At 45.5% G+C, this 14194-nt stretch overlaps 1 protein-coding gene and 1 non-coding gene across 5 annotated transcripts in view; one reads left to right on the top strand and one right to left on the bottom strand.

Moving 5' to 3' along the window:
• The window catches only part of DARS2 (aspartyl-tRNA synthetase 2, mitochondrial), a 36662-nt gene that overhangs the window by 1952 nt on the left and 20516 nt on the right, over positions 1-14194 (bottom strand). For 3 of the 4 annotated variants that reach the window (XM_066261185.1, XM_066261187.1, XM_066261189.1), the window contains 8 exons: positions 13773-13842; positions 12679-12858; positions 11245-11352; positions 9295-9357; positions 4901-5053; positions 3216-3434; positions 2975-3085; positions 439-514 (listed from right to left, as the gene is read on the bottom strand). In XM_066261185.1, coding sequence (XP_066117282.1) covers positions 439-514; positions 2975-3085; positions 3216-3434; positions 4901-5053; positions 9295-9357; positions 11245-11352; positions 12679-12858; positions 13773-13842 — 980 coding nt within the window. The remainder of the gene's footprint in view (positions 1-438; positions 515-2974; positions 3086-3215; positions 3435-4900; positions 5054-9294; positions 9358-11244; positions 11353-12678; positions 12859-13772; positions 13843-14194) is intronic. The other variant, XM_066261186.1, reaches the window with a different exon arrangement.
• On the top strand, positions 5249-5324 carry TRNAS-GGA (transfer RNA serine (anticodon GGA)). The gene has a single exon. It is a non-coding gene; the product is annotated as a tRNA-Ser (tRNA).

Below are 14194 nucleotides of genomic sequence, written 5' to 3'. Positions count from 1 at the left end.
TGCTCAGGACAGTGACAGAATTAATGAATGAGTCCTCAGCAAGGGGCTCACTAAAGGCTGAAGAGGGGACTTAAAGATCCTCGCCGTCATTTTGGCCCTGGTTTGTTCCTATGTTCCCATGCTGACAGCTAGGCAGGGCTTCGCAGACTCCTACTATTACGTTTGAGCCCAGGAATTTGAGCAATGTTGACTTAAAACCAAGCAGTAACACTTTATTTAAAAAATCTTTCAAATGCAGGTTACCAGTAAAGTTTTAGTGTTATAACTGGTAAAATATATTTTTAAAATATATTATTGAAATTCTGTAGAACCTCTGGGCTCACCTACTACCTTCTTTACTCGCCTTAGCTGCGAGCCCCCAAACCCTGCCTTAGGCTGCAGCCCAAATTTGAGACAGTGCAATGGAAGGAAATTTGACTTGTACAAGGGATTGTTTACCTAAGGCAATTCCTCCATGAGGGGGCGCCCCGGAATCTAAGGCCTGCAGCAGGTGGGAGAGCAATCTCACATCTTCCTGAAATCCAAGAGAGAATTCATTTACATAGCCACTAAGCATCACAGTCTGCTTAGGTTAGGAGCAAAAGGAAAAGTAAAGATGAGTGAAAGACCTCAGGGGGTTTATGGTTGAGCAAGATGAAGTGACCACTCGCAGGAAAAACCTGCTGAGAAACACCTGGCACAGGGGACACGGCCATTATTCACTGAGAATGCAAATAGTAAGACTGATAGATATGTGTATTCCAAACTGCCCTCTTGATGTTCCGTTTTATCTGACAGACCTCACCCTTACTGGACTATCGCCCCTGAGACAGAGGAAATTCCAAAAAGCTGACAAGCCGCCCCAAGGAGGGGCTCCGGACATACCAGGACTTTTGATTCAACACCCACATGCTTGAAGCCCCCCGAGGAGGAGCATTTTGGACATACCAGGACTTTTGCCTCAGTATCCCCTCAGGCTCTCCCAAACACTGTATAACTCACCCCTAGTCTGTAACCCGGTGCACTTCTCCTGGAGGAGTGCCCCAGCAGGTCTTTCTCCTCTAATAAAGCCTGCACATCTGGTGATGGAGTGCCGTCTCATTCTTACAAAGACCAAGCAGGATATGGAAAGGCAGGATGAAAGCAGGGAGCTGTCCTGTTACACGGACCAGGGAGGACATCAGGAAGCAACAGTGTCAAATGCTGGCTGGAGGTAGGAGAGCTTGAGGGCCAAGGACAGGCCACTGGCTTTGGTGAGTGCAAGTGACCAGTGGGGCAGTGTATGCAGAAACTCTGAAAGTGTCTGGAAGTGATTCTCCAGTCAGGCTCAGCTCAGAGCCGAGCAGGGAGCTTGCGGGAGCAAATGCCAAACCTCACACTTTTAGCTTTTTATTCAGCTGGTCTGCTATGCAGACGTGGGGGTTTTGTTTTTAACGCCTTCCAAGTGACCCTATTCTAGCGTGCAGCAGGGCCGGAACCTCAGGTATGCAGGGGAGAAGCAGAAGCAATGTTTTCTGACTAGTGAGAAACTTGAGAATGAAAAGAATGGGAAAAAAAGGGGGCTAGCAAAGGGATGACTGGGAGCTTAGACTCAGGGGAGCAAAGTTAGGGGAGTCCACTATGCCCTCAATGCTAATGGGAGTCGTGTCTTGGTTCTCCAACCCTGCTCTCAACAGTTGGGTTCTGTCAGTGCACGCCACCCCGTGAGTGAGCCCACCACATGATCTCTAAGAAGACTGCACTGGATCCTTTCCTTCCCGAAACCTGGCCCAGCCTTCTCCAGGATCACCAACAAACTGCAGTCTCAGCCCGTCTGTACAGACTCTTCAGGACTCTAACCCCGCGCTCTCTCACTAAAGCCCACCCCCTACCGCAGATAAAGCTAAAGAAGTATCAATGGTATAAAGCCCTTCCACAACTCCCTCCCTCCCTCTAGCATATCAGCATTTTCGGTCATTCCACCATTTAGGAGGACAGGAGCTTGGGATCAAGAGCTACCCCACTGGATCCGAATCCTGACTCTGCTCACTTCTGTGCCGGTGTGACTTGGGGCAAATTAAGTGGTCCCAGGCTCTCAGCTATAAAGTGGGCAGAATAAGGGTTCTTATCTCAAAAAGTGACCACGTGAATTAAATATATTAATGCCTGGCATACAGTCAGCACTAATAAACAGCTATTATTTACTTTTTTTTAATACAAAGACAGGGAGAGAGTCAGAGAGAGGGATAGATAGGGACAGAAAGGAATGGAGAGAGATGAGAAGCATCAATCACCAGTTTCTCGTTGCGAAACCTTAGTTGCTCACTGATTGCTTTCCCACATGTGTGCTGACTGTGGGGCTACAGCAGACTGAGTAACCCCCCGCTAGAACCAGCGATCTTGGGTCCAAGCTGGTGAGCTCTGCTCAAAGCCGGCAACCTCAGGGTCTCGAACCTGGGTCCTCCACATCCCAGTCAGACGCTCCATCCACTGCGCCACCGCCTGGTCAGGCACTATTATTTACTTTTCAGTCTTACACTAAAGGTAGGACAATAAGCCGCTTCTGTCATATGTAGTGAACCCTCCATTTATAACCAATTTAATAAACAAGACAAGAAGAAAAGGCCAGGTTAGAAGATGGCTTTAGGCCTGACCAGGTGGTGATGCAGTGGACAGAGCGTTGAACTGGGACGTGGAGGACCCAGGTTTGAGACTTCGAGGTTGCCAGCTTGAGCGCGGGTTCATCTGGTTTGAGCAAAGCTCACCAGCTTGAGCCCAAGGTCGCTGGCTTGAGCAAGGGGTTACCCGGTCTGCTGAAGGCCCACGGTCAAGGCATATATGAGAGAGCAATCAATGAATAACTAAAGTGTTGTAACGAAAAACTGATGATTGATGCTTCTCATCTCTCTCTGTTCCTGTATGTCCCTATTTATCCCTCTCTTTGACTCTCTATCTCTGTAAAAATAAATAAATAAATAAATAAATAAATAAATAAATAAATAAAAGATGGCGTTACCTTCAGCAAAGTTTCCAGGATGTAGCGCTGGAGCTGTGCATCGTGAATCCGGATAGAGCCACCTCCTATCTCATTGCCGTTTAAAACCAAGTCATAGTGTTGGCTACGGACCTAGAAGATTCAGTTTTTAGAGAATGCTAACTACTGACAACCCCACACCACCTCTGGGGTGTCCAGACCTGGGTCAGTTCTCTGCTTTTGTTCTCATATTTCCTTTTACTTGCAACTCCAGATACGGTACCTTTTCGGGCTGAGTGTGTAGGAGGTGGATGTCGCTGGGGTGGGGAGCAGTAAACGGGTGGTGGGCTGACACCAGCTCCCTGGGGTTCTCCTCCTTGGGAAGGAAGAGTGGGAAATCCACCACCCAAAGGAAAGAGAACAGAGCTGGGTCACGGAGTACCACTCCTCTTGCTTCTAGAAGGTCAGCACACTCCAGTCGTAACTTTCCCAACGAAGAGCACTGTGGACAGAAGATGCGAATACTGGGTCAACTGCTGGGCAGGGCAGTCGGCAAAGGACATGATCTGCACCCTACAGCCAGGTCGTTCCCTGAGAGAGGAGCAGCTGGGTAGCAGGAGATACACTAAGCTTCTCAAGAGACAACAGTCTAAAACAACCTGGCAGTGGCCTGGCCAAGAACGCTGTCACACTCAGCGACTGGGTGATGGGGAACACAGGTATAGGTATCAGCTCAATGGGCCTGGGTGTGAATCTCAGCTTGCTACTAACTACTCTGCACGCTTTTCCATGGTGAAATGGAGATCAAAGTATCTGCTCCAGGCGGCCATGGTGACGATTCAGTGAGATAAGGGTGCAGGGTGACGGGCACACATTCTGATGATGACTTCCTAGTGCTCCTGAGGCTGTGCTGAGAGCCTGGCATGCGGCCAGTGTTCACTAAGTGCTCACTGCTGTGAGAAAGGCCGTGTGGGTTACGGGTTCACTTAAGAGTCTGACTTTGGGCCTGACCTGTGGTGGCGTAGTGGATAAAGCATCGACCTGGAAATGCTGAGGTTGCCGGTTCGAAACCCTGGGCTTGCCTGGTCAAGGCACATATGGGAGTTGATGCTTCCTGCTCCTCCCTCCCTTCTCTCTCTCTCTCCTCTCTCTCTTTCCCTCTCTCTCTCCTTTCTAAAATGAATAAATAAATAAAAAATTAAAAAAAAAAGAAGTTTAAAAAGAGTCTGACTTTGGGGACCAGGCTTTGAGAAAAAAAATCTGGCTCCTCCAGATTTAGAAAAAAAAATCTGGTTCCTCCACTTCCCACAATTGCGTGTAGCCAATTTTCAACCTCCGAGCCTCGGTTTTCTGATCTTTACAATGGGAACAGGTCAGTACCTCCAGACCTTTCCAGTACATGTCCAGTAGTCGTTTGACTGCCAGTTTTATATGTTTTACAATGATGTCTACAGCCAAATCCAGTCTTCTGTGTAACTCCTGAAGAAAGGTAACAGCCAGCGCCTGGTGGCATTCACCGCCTCCCAGCGGCTGCTCCTGAGGAGACCCACCATGGCATCATCGGGCTGGGGCCTCCACCGGCCCTGCAGCCCTCCTGCAGTCTGGTCTGTCCCTCCACATTTTCAGGAATGCATTATGTGCAAAAGTTAGTGACAGACAGCCCAGTTTTCCTAATTTGCAAAACCCTGAAAACGAAGATATTTTTTCACAGTTGCACTGTGAGTACCAGCAGCTTTCCTAATCAGAGCCAGAGCTGGTCTGTGAGCAATGCCTGTGGAGGCTGGTGGCTTGTGAAAACTATTTCTATACAGTGCATTATAAAGTGCCAAGAGAGAGTTATTCTTATAAAAACTCATACTGCATAGCTCCCGTTTATGAACTTGACAGTCAATTTCAAATATGTACGTGTGCGCAGGAGAGGAGGGTGTTCAGCCCCTGCAGCACAGAGTTTGGGGGTGACTTCCTTACCACGCTCTTGTGCTCCCCGGCAGTTAGCAGGACCATGTCCTCCTCCTGGGTCTCCATTCGTCTGATCAGCCCCAACCCTTGTTCCTCCATCACAACCTTAGCAACTGGAGAATTCCAGTTCCTATTGGCTTTTGGGAACACAGGTAAGACTTCCTGTGAAAAAGAGAAAGACTCATTAATATATATATTTAAAGTGGAATTGTATTATTCTTGTGGCACAAAGATTTCTTATTCCCAGTGGAAGAGAACTTACAGGAGATCTTCTCTATTCCTTCCTGAACCCCTCCAAAATGACACTTAAAGGAATTTAGGAAGCAAACTCATCATAATTAAAAACAAAGAGAATGAGCCCTGGCCGGTTGGCTCAGTGGTAGAGCGTCGGCCTGGAGTGCAGGAGTCCCGGGTTCGATTCCCGGCCAGGGCACACAGGAGAAGCGCCCATCTGTTTCTCTACCCTTCTCCCTCTCCTTCCTCTGTCTCTCTTCCCCTCCCACAGCCAAGGCTCCATTGGAGCAAAGATGGCCCGGCCGCTGAGGATGGCTCCATGGCCTCTGCCTCAGGCGCTAAATGGCTCTGGTTGCAACAGAGCGATGCCCCAGATGGGCAGAGCATCGCCCCCTGGTGGGCATGCCGGGTGGATCCCAGTTGGGCGCATGCAGGAGTCTGTCTGACTGCCTCCCTGTTTCCAACTTCAGAAAAATACAAAAAAAAAAAAAAAAAAGAACAAAGAATGAAGGGTCAGGAGGGATGTCAGCAAATGAGAGATTTCTGCATATTTTTGGCAGACTGCAGGTGAATGGAATATGAATGACTGAACAAGCAAGATGTACAGAGCTCTGGCCCAGAGAACAATGGAGTAGCCTCAGTATACGAAGTCACCGATCCTACACTGCAGCATGCCAGGGATGCTCAGGATTCTTTCAAAGCTTTGGGTCCCTAGGGTGATGGCCAGTGGGCCTGCTGTTCCCCCTAATCTGAACCTAACCACTTACAAAGCCCCTCTAGGGACTCTGTGCTCCTAACCAGATTTTTTTTTTCTAACCAGATTTTTCAATGCTGCATTCTTAAATATGTATAACCAACAATCACTGCACGATGAAGAAATTCTGCAGTTAAAAAAACAAAAAACAGGTCCTGGCCAGTTGGCTCAGTGGTAGAGCGTTGGCCTGGCATGCGGAAGTCCCGGGTTCGATTCCCAGCCAGGGCACACAGGAGAAGCGCCCATCTGCTTCTCCACACCTCCCCCTCTCCTTCCTCTCTGTCTCTTTCTTCCCTTCCCGCAGCCGAGGCTCCATTGGAGCAAAGATGGCCTGGGCACTGGGGATGGCTCCATGGCCTCTGCCCCAGGCACGAGAGTGGCTCTGGTTGCAACAGAGCGACGCCCGGATGGGCAGAGCATCGCCCCCTGGTGGGCATGCCAGGTGGATCCTGGTCGGGTGCATGCGGGAGTCTGTCTGACTGCCTCCCAGTTTCCAGCTTCAGAAAAATACAAAAAAAACCCCCCAAAAACAAAAACAAAAAAACCCAAACAAACCCACAACCAAGATAAGAAAGAACTCAAGAGGAAAGAGGTAATTTAGTCATGGGAAAAAGACTTAAACCTCAAAGGCACTCACAAACATATTTTATCAATAAAACCAGAATAAAATGCAATGACAAGAAACAAGGAAGATTTACTAGGAAATAAAACTATGATTGCTAAAAAAAAAAAAAATTCAACAAAAGAGTTGAACAAATCTCCCAGAAAAATAAAAAGTCAAAGAAAATGATGGGAAAGGACACAGGAAAAAAAAAAGAGAGAGAGAGAGACACATCTAAGTTACAAAAAGAGGTCCAACTTACAACTAAAATAATCCCAAAAAGAAACACTAGAGAAAATGATGACGTCAAAATAATTGATAAAAAATTTTGCACAGCCTGACCAGGCAGTGGCGCAGTGGATAGAGCGTCGGACTGGGATGCAGAGGACCCAGGTTTGAGACCCTGAGGTCGCCAGCTTGAGCGCGGGCTCATCTGGTTTGAGCAAAAGCTCACCAGCTTGGACCCAAGGTCGCTGGCTCAAGCAAGGGGTTACTCCATCTGCTGAAGGCCCGTGATCAAGGCACATATGAAAAAGCAATCAATGAACAACTAAGGTCTCGCAACGAAATACTGATGATTGATGCTTCTCATCTCTCTCTGTTCCTGTCTGTCTGTCCCTGTCTATCCCCTATCCCTCTCTCTTTCTGTCCCTGTAAAAAAAAAAAAAAAAAAAGAATTTTGCACAGATGAAAGACATCAACCTCAGGGTATCAAAAGGGCCCTTCAAGTGTGCAACATACTGAAAAATGATCCAAAACTACACAAACTGAAGTTTCAGAACATTAAGAATCAGGAGGTTGAAAGCTTCTAAACAAAAATAAATTCATACAAGCATCAGACTTCTCATCAGTAACAGCAGGTACAGGAAGAAAGCGATGTCTTCAACAAGCTAAGAGTGTGCTGTTTCACACATTGCTCACCAGACACATGCAGCTGTTTACATTTAAATTAAAATGAAATGAAATTCAAAGTTCAATTCTTCAGGCACACTAGCCATATTTTGAGCATTCAAGAGCTACACTAGCTACTGGCTACCACACTGGGTGATGCAAGTAGGAAATGTTTCCTTCATTATATAAAGATCTATTGGACAATACTCGTCTGAAGGGCTGTGACGGCCAATTGAGAATTTTATACCAAGCCAAATTAGTAACCAATTGTGAGGTTTTGAACATAGAGACATTTTTTGACCTGTAAGGTTTCAGAAAGTTTCTCTCACATACTTTCTTAGTTATCACTTGAGGATATAGATACTGCCACATAAATAAGAAAGAAGAGCTGAAGCCAGAAAAAGAGTGGCTTCCACTCAGAGGACGAATGAAGAGAAAGTCCAGAAAGACAGCTAGTTGTGGGGAAGGTACAGAGGGATGAGGTCAGGCCTGGGTCTGTGAGCCTCAACTCTCATTGTAGTTGGGCCCTGGCCAGCTGGCTCAGTGGTAGAGCATCAGCCTGGCATGTGGATATCCTGGGTTCGATTCCTGGGTCAGGGCACACAGGAGAAGCGCCCATCTGCTTCATCCTTCCCCTTCCCACTTACTTTCTCTCTCTCTCTCTCTCTCTCCCCCTCTCTCTTTCTCTCTCTCTGCTCCTCCTGCAGCCATAGCTCAACTGGAGCGAGCTGGCCCCACAGGCGCTGAGGATAGCTCCATGGCCTTGTCTAGGGCGCTAAGAGGAGTTTGTTACTGAGCAATGGAGCAACGTCCCTGATGGGCAGAGCATCGCCCCCTAGTGGGCTTGCTGGGTGGATCCTGGTTGGGGTGCATGTGGGAATCTGTCTCTGCCTCCCCTCCTCCCATTGAATTAAAAAAAAAACATGTGTGCCCTGGTCGGTTCGCTCAGTGGTAGAGCATCGGCCTGGCGTGCACGAGTCCAGGGTTCGATTCCTGGCCAGGGCACACAGGAGAAGCACCCATCTACTTCTCCACCCTTCCCCCTCTCCTTCCTCTCTGTCTCTCTCTTCCCCTCCCACAGCCGAGGCTCCATTGGAGCAAAGATGGCCCAGGCGCTGAGGATGGCTCCGTGGCCTCTGCCTCAGGCGCTAGAATGGCTCTGGTCGCAACAGAGCGATGCCTCAGATGGGCAGAGCATCGCTTCCTGGTGGGCATGCCGGGTCAATCCCGGTGGGGCGCATGCGGGAGTCTGTCTGACTGCCTCCTCGATTCCAGCTTCAGGAAAAAATAAAAATAAATAAATAAATTCACTGGCCAGCCTCCAGATTCCCACACAGAACCTTGGCAATGATAATACTGTATAGCGTGGGGGAATTTAATATAATGTATCTATAATAACTCACTGCATTTTTTTAAATTTAAAAAAAAAAGTCAATGGTTGAGCTTACACCTTGATTAATGGGGAATTCAACTGTCTGAAGCTGATTTCTTAGAATTATACCCAGGAGTAAGATTAAATTTAAAAATAAAAAGGAAAAGTAGAATGATCTGAAATAATAAGTCCCTCAAAACTAATGATAATGAGACTGACCTGTGGTGGCGCAGTGGGATAAAGCGTCGACCTGGAACGCTGAGGTCGCCTGTTCGATACCCTGGGCTTGCCTGGTCAAGGCACGTATGGGAGTTGATGCTTCCTGCTCCTCCCCTTCCTTTCTCTCTCTCTCTCTCTCTCCTCTCTGAAAATTGAATAAATAAAATCTCTAACCCCCCCCCCAAAAAAAAACTAATGATAATGAGCCAGTCCTGGCCTGGCAAAAAACCCCAAAAAACTAATGATAATGAAAGAAAGAGCTCAAGCAATTACTAGTTACAAACATTGAATCCCTAGGGACAGGAAAGAAACTGCTTTAATGTACTCCTTACCTGATCAAAATGGTCGGCTGCAAATTTCTGAATGGACTCAATGTCTTTCCTTTTTAAGTATTTCTAATGAAAGAAAATCAAAGTAAACTCATCAATAGGACATTTAGCTTCACACACATATTTATGATACTAAATGGATACAAATATCTTGTATGTCTTTCCATCACAATAGTAGGATTCAGTAAAAATTTAATTTCTGTGCCAAATTGAAAAATTTTAAAGCCTGCTACATGGCTTACTTTTTTCCAAATATGCAGGTCTCACTGGGAATAGCTGTGCACATATTCCATGTAATAAGCAGGATAAATGTTCAAAATGAATCATTACATCTGAGTTGTGATAGAAAATAACTTTCAGATGAAGAAGAGGATTCAGAATTTAATTATTTCAGGTCTTTTAAAATCTTTATGTCCTACTTTTTGTAAATTATCTTGATATCTTTTTTTTTAATTTTAATTTTTTTTTAGATTTTATTTATTTATTATAGAGAGGAGAGAGAGAGAGAGAGAAGGGGAGAAGAGCAGGAAGCATCAACTCCCATATGTGCCTTGACCAGGCAAGCCCAGGGTTTCGAACCGGCAACCTCAGTGTTTCCAGGTTGACGCTTTATCCACTGCGCCACCACAGGTCTCGATATCTTTTAAAAAATATTTTATTGCCTGACCTGTGGTGGCGCAGTGGATGAAGCGTCGACCTGGAAATGCTGAGGTCGCCGGTTCGAAACCCTGGGCTTGCCTGGTCAAGGCACATGTGGGAGTTGATGCTTCTGGCTCCTCCCCCCTCCTATCTATCTATCTCTCTCTCTCCTCTCTAAAAATGAATAAATAAAATTAAAAAAAAAAAAATTTTATTTATTGATTTTAGAGAGGAGAGAAAGAGGAGGAGGAGTGGGAAGCATCAACTCAAAGCAGTTGCTTCCAGTATGTGCCTTGATTGGGCAAGCCCAGGGTTTCAAACTGGCAACCTCAGTATTTCAGGTCAATGCTTTATCCACTGCGCCACCACAGGTCAGGCTCAATATCTTTCTAGGTGAGATACATCATCATAATATTCAGGGGCCACTTAACTAGGTATGGGAGATACACAAAGGTGGAAACAGGGTTCACAACCCAGCAGGTCTTATAATCGACGTAGGGATGAATGGACATCCTCAAACTGAAGTAAATAATAATAACAAGCAATAAATGTTATACAGAGCTTCCTGAACACACTTATGACTGGACTAGAATATGAACATCAAATTACTTTCCACTGAACATATGAAGTGAATAAAAAGTAATAAGACTGAATTCATATCCCCATTTTGAATATACTTAATAATATGCTGATGTATCTGAATGAATAATCTTTCAAAATAGTCATGTTCTTTTTTTTAAAATTATTTTTATTTATTTATTCATTTTAGAGGAGAGAGAGAGAGAGAGAGAGAGAGAGAGAGAAGGGGGGAGGAGCAGGAAGCTTCAACTCCCATATGTGCCTTGACCGGCAAGCCCAGGGTTTTAAACCGGCAACCTCAGCATTTCCAGGTCAACGCTTTATCCACTGCGCCACCACAGGTCAGGCAGTCATGTTCTTCAAGAACCAACAAGCAAAGGTTATGATGGATAACCCTTTGGACAAACTGAGGCTGGAGATAAAATAGGAATATGATTTTACACGGATCACTGGTGGAAATGACCCCGAATGAAGCAGGTGTATTTATAGCACTGTAGGGAAAGGGGGAAGCTCTAGATCTTGAGTATAAATGCAGTCATCAGGTTTCACTGTCCTCTGTTAAACTTTACATAAAGATATAGATTCCTTTTTTTAAAGACAATTTTTATGAGTTTATTTCGAAAGAGATTGTTTATTTAAAGAGATTGTTCTTTCTGAAGTTCAGACGTGCCTATGTTGAGTGTATTTACTCCCCACATACAGGTTCTAGAGAAAACACAACTGTGCTTCGCTCACCACTCCTTCAGGGACACGTATGGCTTTGGCGCTTCCCTGGGGTTGACTGAGTGCATCTCGAAGAAATCCAGCTCCTGTATTTCTTAACATATCACTGACATCTACAATCTGGAAAATGGGTAAAATAAAAAGGGGGCAGGTAAAACATTTTACAAACAAAGATTTTAAAGAAAGTACGTAGATCTTGTTGGAATCTATAGAGTGCATTCATGGAGTGTTTCTCACAGGTTGGGCACTACGGCAAATGTTTTTCATTAGTATTAATTAATTTCATCCATAAAACAAGGGTATGAGAGATTATGCCGATTTAATAAATGAGGAAACCAAGGCACAGAGAGGGCAATAACTTGCCCCAGATGACACAGCTAGCAAGGGGCAGAGCCAGAACTGAAGCAGCTGGACTTAAGAACCGGGTTCCATATTCCCAAAGAAGAAACAGGAGGTAAGCTGGCAGCGGGGAGTAGGCACTTCCGGCTTTCTGTGCATTCTAATTTTTCATTCTAAGAACTGAGCGTTGCCAACTCAGAGATCAGGCAGAACTCAGTTTCTAAGGAATCTGCACAGAAATGTCACCAGCATCACAGAGGCAAAGGGCTGTTGCTCTCTAAGAGCAAATAATGAGGGCTGACTAGTGGAAACGGCCACGCAAATTCTACCCTGCCCCTTAGTTACATATGTACCGATCTTCATAATTTGAATAAATGTTTCCATGTGTTTGGGTTCTCTCTCTCTCTTTTTTTTTTACAGGGACAGAGGGTCAGAGAGAGGGATAGATAGGGACAGACAGACAGGAACGGAGAGAGATGAGAAGCATCAATCATCAGTTTTTCCTTGCGACAACTTAGTTGTTCATTGATTGCTTTCTCATATGTGCCTTGACCGTGGGCCTTCAGCAGACCGAGTAACCCCTTGCTTGAGCCAGTGACCTTGGGTCCAAGCTGATGAGCTTTGCTTAAACCAGATGAGCCCGAGCTCAAGCTGGCGACCTCAGGGTCTCGAACTTCGGTCCTCCGCATCCCAGTCCAACGTTCTATCCACCGCGCCACCGCTTGGTCAGGCTGTTTGGGTTCTCTTAAGACCACAGAAAATAAGCCTAATCACTTGCCTTCCAGGTACTAATTAGCTTAATAAAAACTAAAGAGGAAAGAACAGGGGTTTTTTTCCCCCTTCAAGTTACTCTTTGTGTCTATATGATTAATAACTTGTCAGTAATACAAACTTTATAGCAACGACTTTGGTCTTTGGAAATGGGTTTGGAACACAGTAGGCAAAGAAAAGTGCTGTAATGCTAACACGCTAGTATCCCCCTTGCTGTAGCTCTGGAACCACACAGTAACGAGCTCAGGTAACAATAAAAAATATGACATAACAGGTGTGTGTAACTGGTTGTGTATTTGGGGGCAGAGACCTGGAAAACTGAAGGGTTACTAATACCTTCATTCCAAAGCGAGTGTCGGGTTTATCAGTTCCGTAGCTGGCTAATGCCTCAGCAAAAGTCATAGACGGAAAAGGGACCCCCACAGGACCTTTGTCACTGGGCCAGGAATATTGGAGCAAACCCTCAATTAGACTCCGGATCCCGGTCTGGTCTACAAAAGACATCTCTATGTCAATCTGAAACCAAATAACATACGGAAACTAATTTGAACAGCTACAATATCAATAGGTACATATTTATATATTTCTCTGGTTTTAAGTTACTGTAGGATTCTGGACATAATTACTAAGCATGCGCAGGAGGATAACTATTATTGTATGTTTGTTTTATGTCAGGCACTGTGCTAATGCTTTATAGCCATCATCCAGCTTGCTCAATTTCCACGACTACCTCAAGGCTTGTGGATCAGAGCGGCTAAGTTACTTGCTCATGTCTGTGTCGTCAGGAAGTAGTAAAGCCAAACCTGATCTAAGTCTGTCTACCTTTAAAGCTTATGATTTTTGTGCTTTACCACACTGATTAATGTGCTATCAAACAGTAACCAAATCATAACAGCTCTGATGAGTCCACAGACTAGACCAATTAAAAGTCAACACACAGAATTGTAGTTTTTAATGTACAAAAGATGTTGTACAAACTTTATCATGACCAGTAAGACATGGTGGGAATCTCTGGCATCCCTTAGTACAGGGGTCCCCAAACTTTTTACACAGGGAGCCAGTTCACTGTCCCTCAGACCGTTGGAGGGCCGCCACATACAATGCTCCTCTCACTGACCACCAATGAAAGAGGTGTCCCTTCCATAAGTACGGCGGGGGCCGGATAAACGGCCTCAGGGGGCCGCATGTGGCCCACGGGCCATAGTTTGGGGACACCTGCCTTAGTGGGTGGCCATACGCCTTATAAAAAGGCCACAAGAAATAGATAAAAAATTAAATGATGCCTCAGCTGCACAATAGTTTCATTAAATATCTGATGGATAAAACATAATGAAAAGAAAAGAATGTGTGATTGCTGTCCTGGTCTGGGAACGGCTGGCTGTAGCAAGGCTGAGTGAGAGAGAGAGAGACAAGGGGAGGTAGCTGTGCACCTGAGTAAACTCAGGCTGTCTGTCCGGTCTTGAACCTTCATCCCGATAGCATCTGGCCACCTGAAAATATCTGCAATGGAAATACAGCATTAACTGAGGCGTGATTCTAATAAGACATACACACGTTTCCCCAAAAACTCATGGCAGTGCAGGCTAGAAGATAAATTAATAATAATACCTAATGGGCATATAAGAAATTTTAAAATTCTTTATGATGCTGTAATCTAATCAGATACACAGCTGACCCACGAGAACTGAACTATTCTCTACACTGTTTTAGAAATACACAACGGCACCGCTGACTATCCATGTATTAGACAGGCACGCAAGATGGTCCATGCCTCTACATACAGACTCCTGCTCTGGCCAAACTGCACTAGTCGCTGCCCCGTAAACACGCCCAAGCTCCCCTGCGCTGTGCC

The sequence above is a fragment of the Saccopteryx bilineata genome, chromosome 2 (genome assembly GCF_036850765.1).
Source record: "Saccopteryx bilineata isolate mSacBil1 chromosome 2, mSacBil1_pri_phased_curated, whole genome shotgun sequence".
Lineage (NCBI taxonomy): Eukaryota > Metazoa > Chordata > Mammalia > Chiroptera > Emballonuridae > Saccopteryx > Saccopteryx bilineata.
This window is presented reverse-complemented; position numbering and strand designations above follow the sequence as displayed.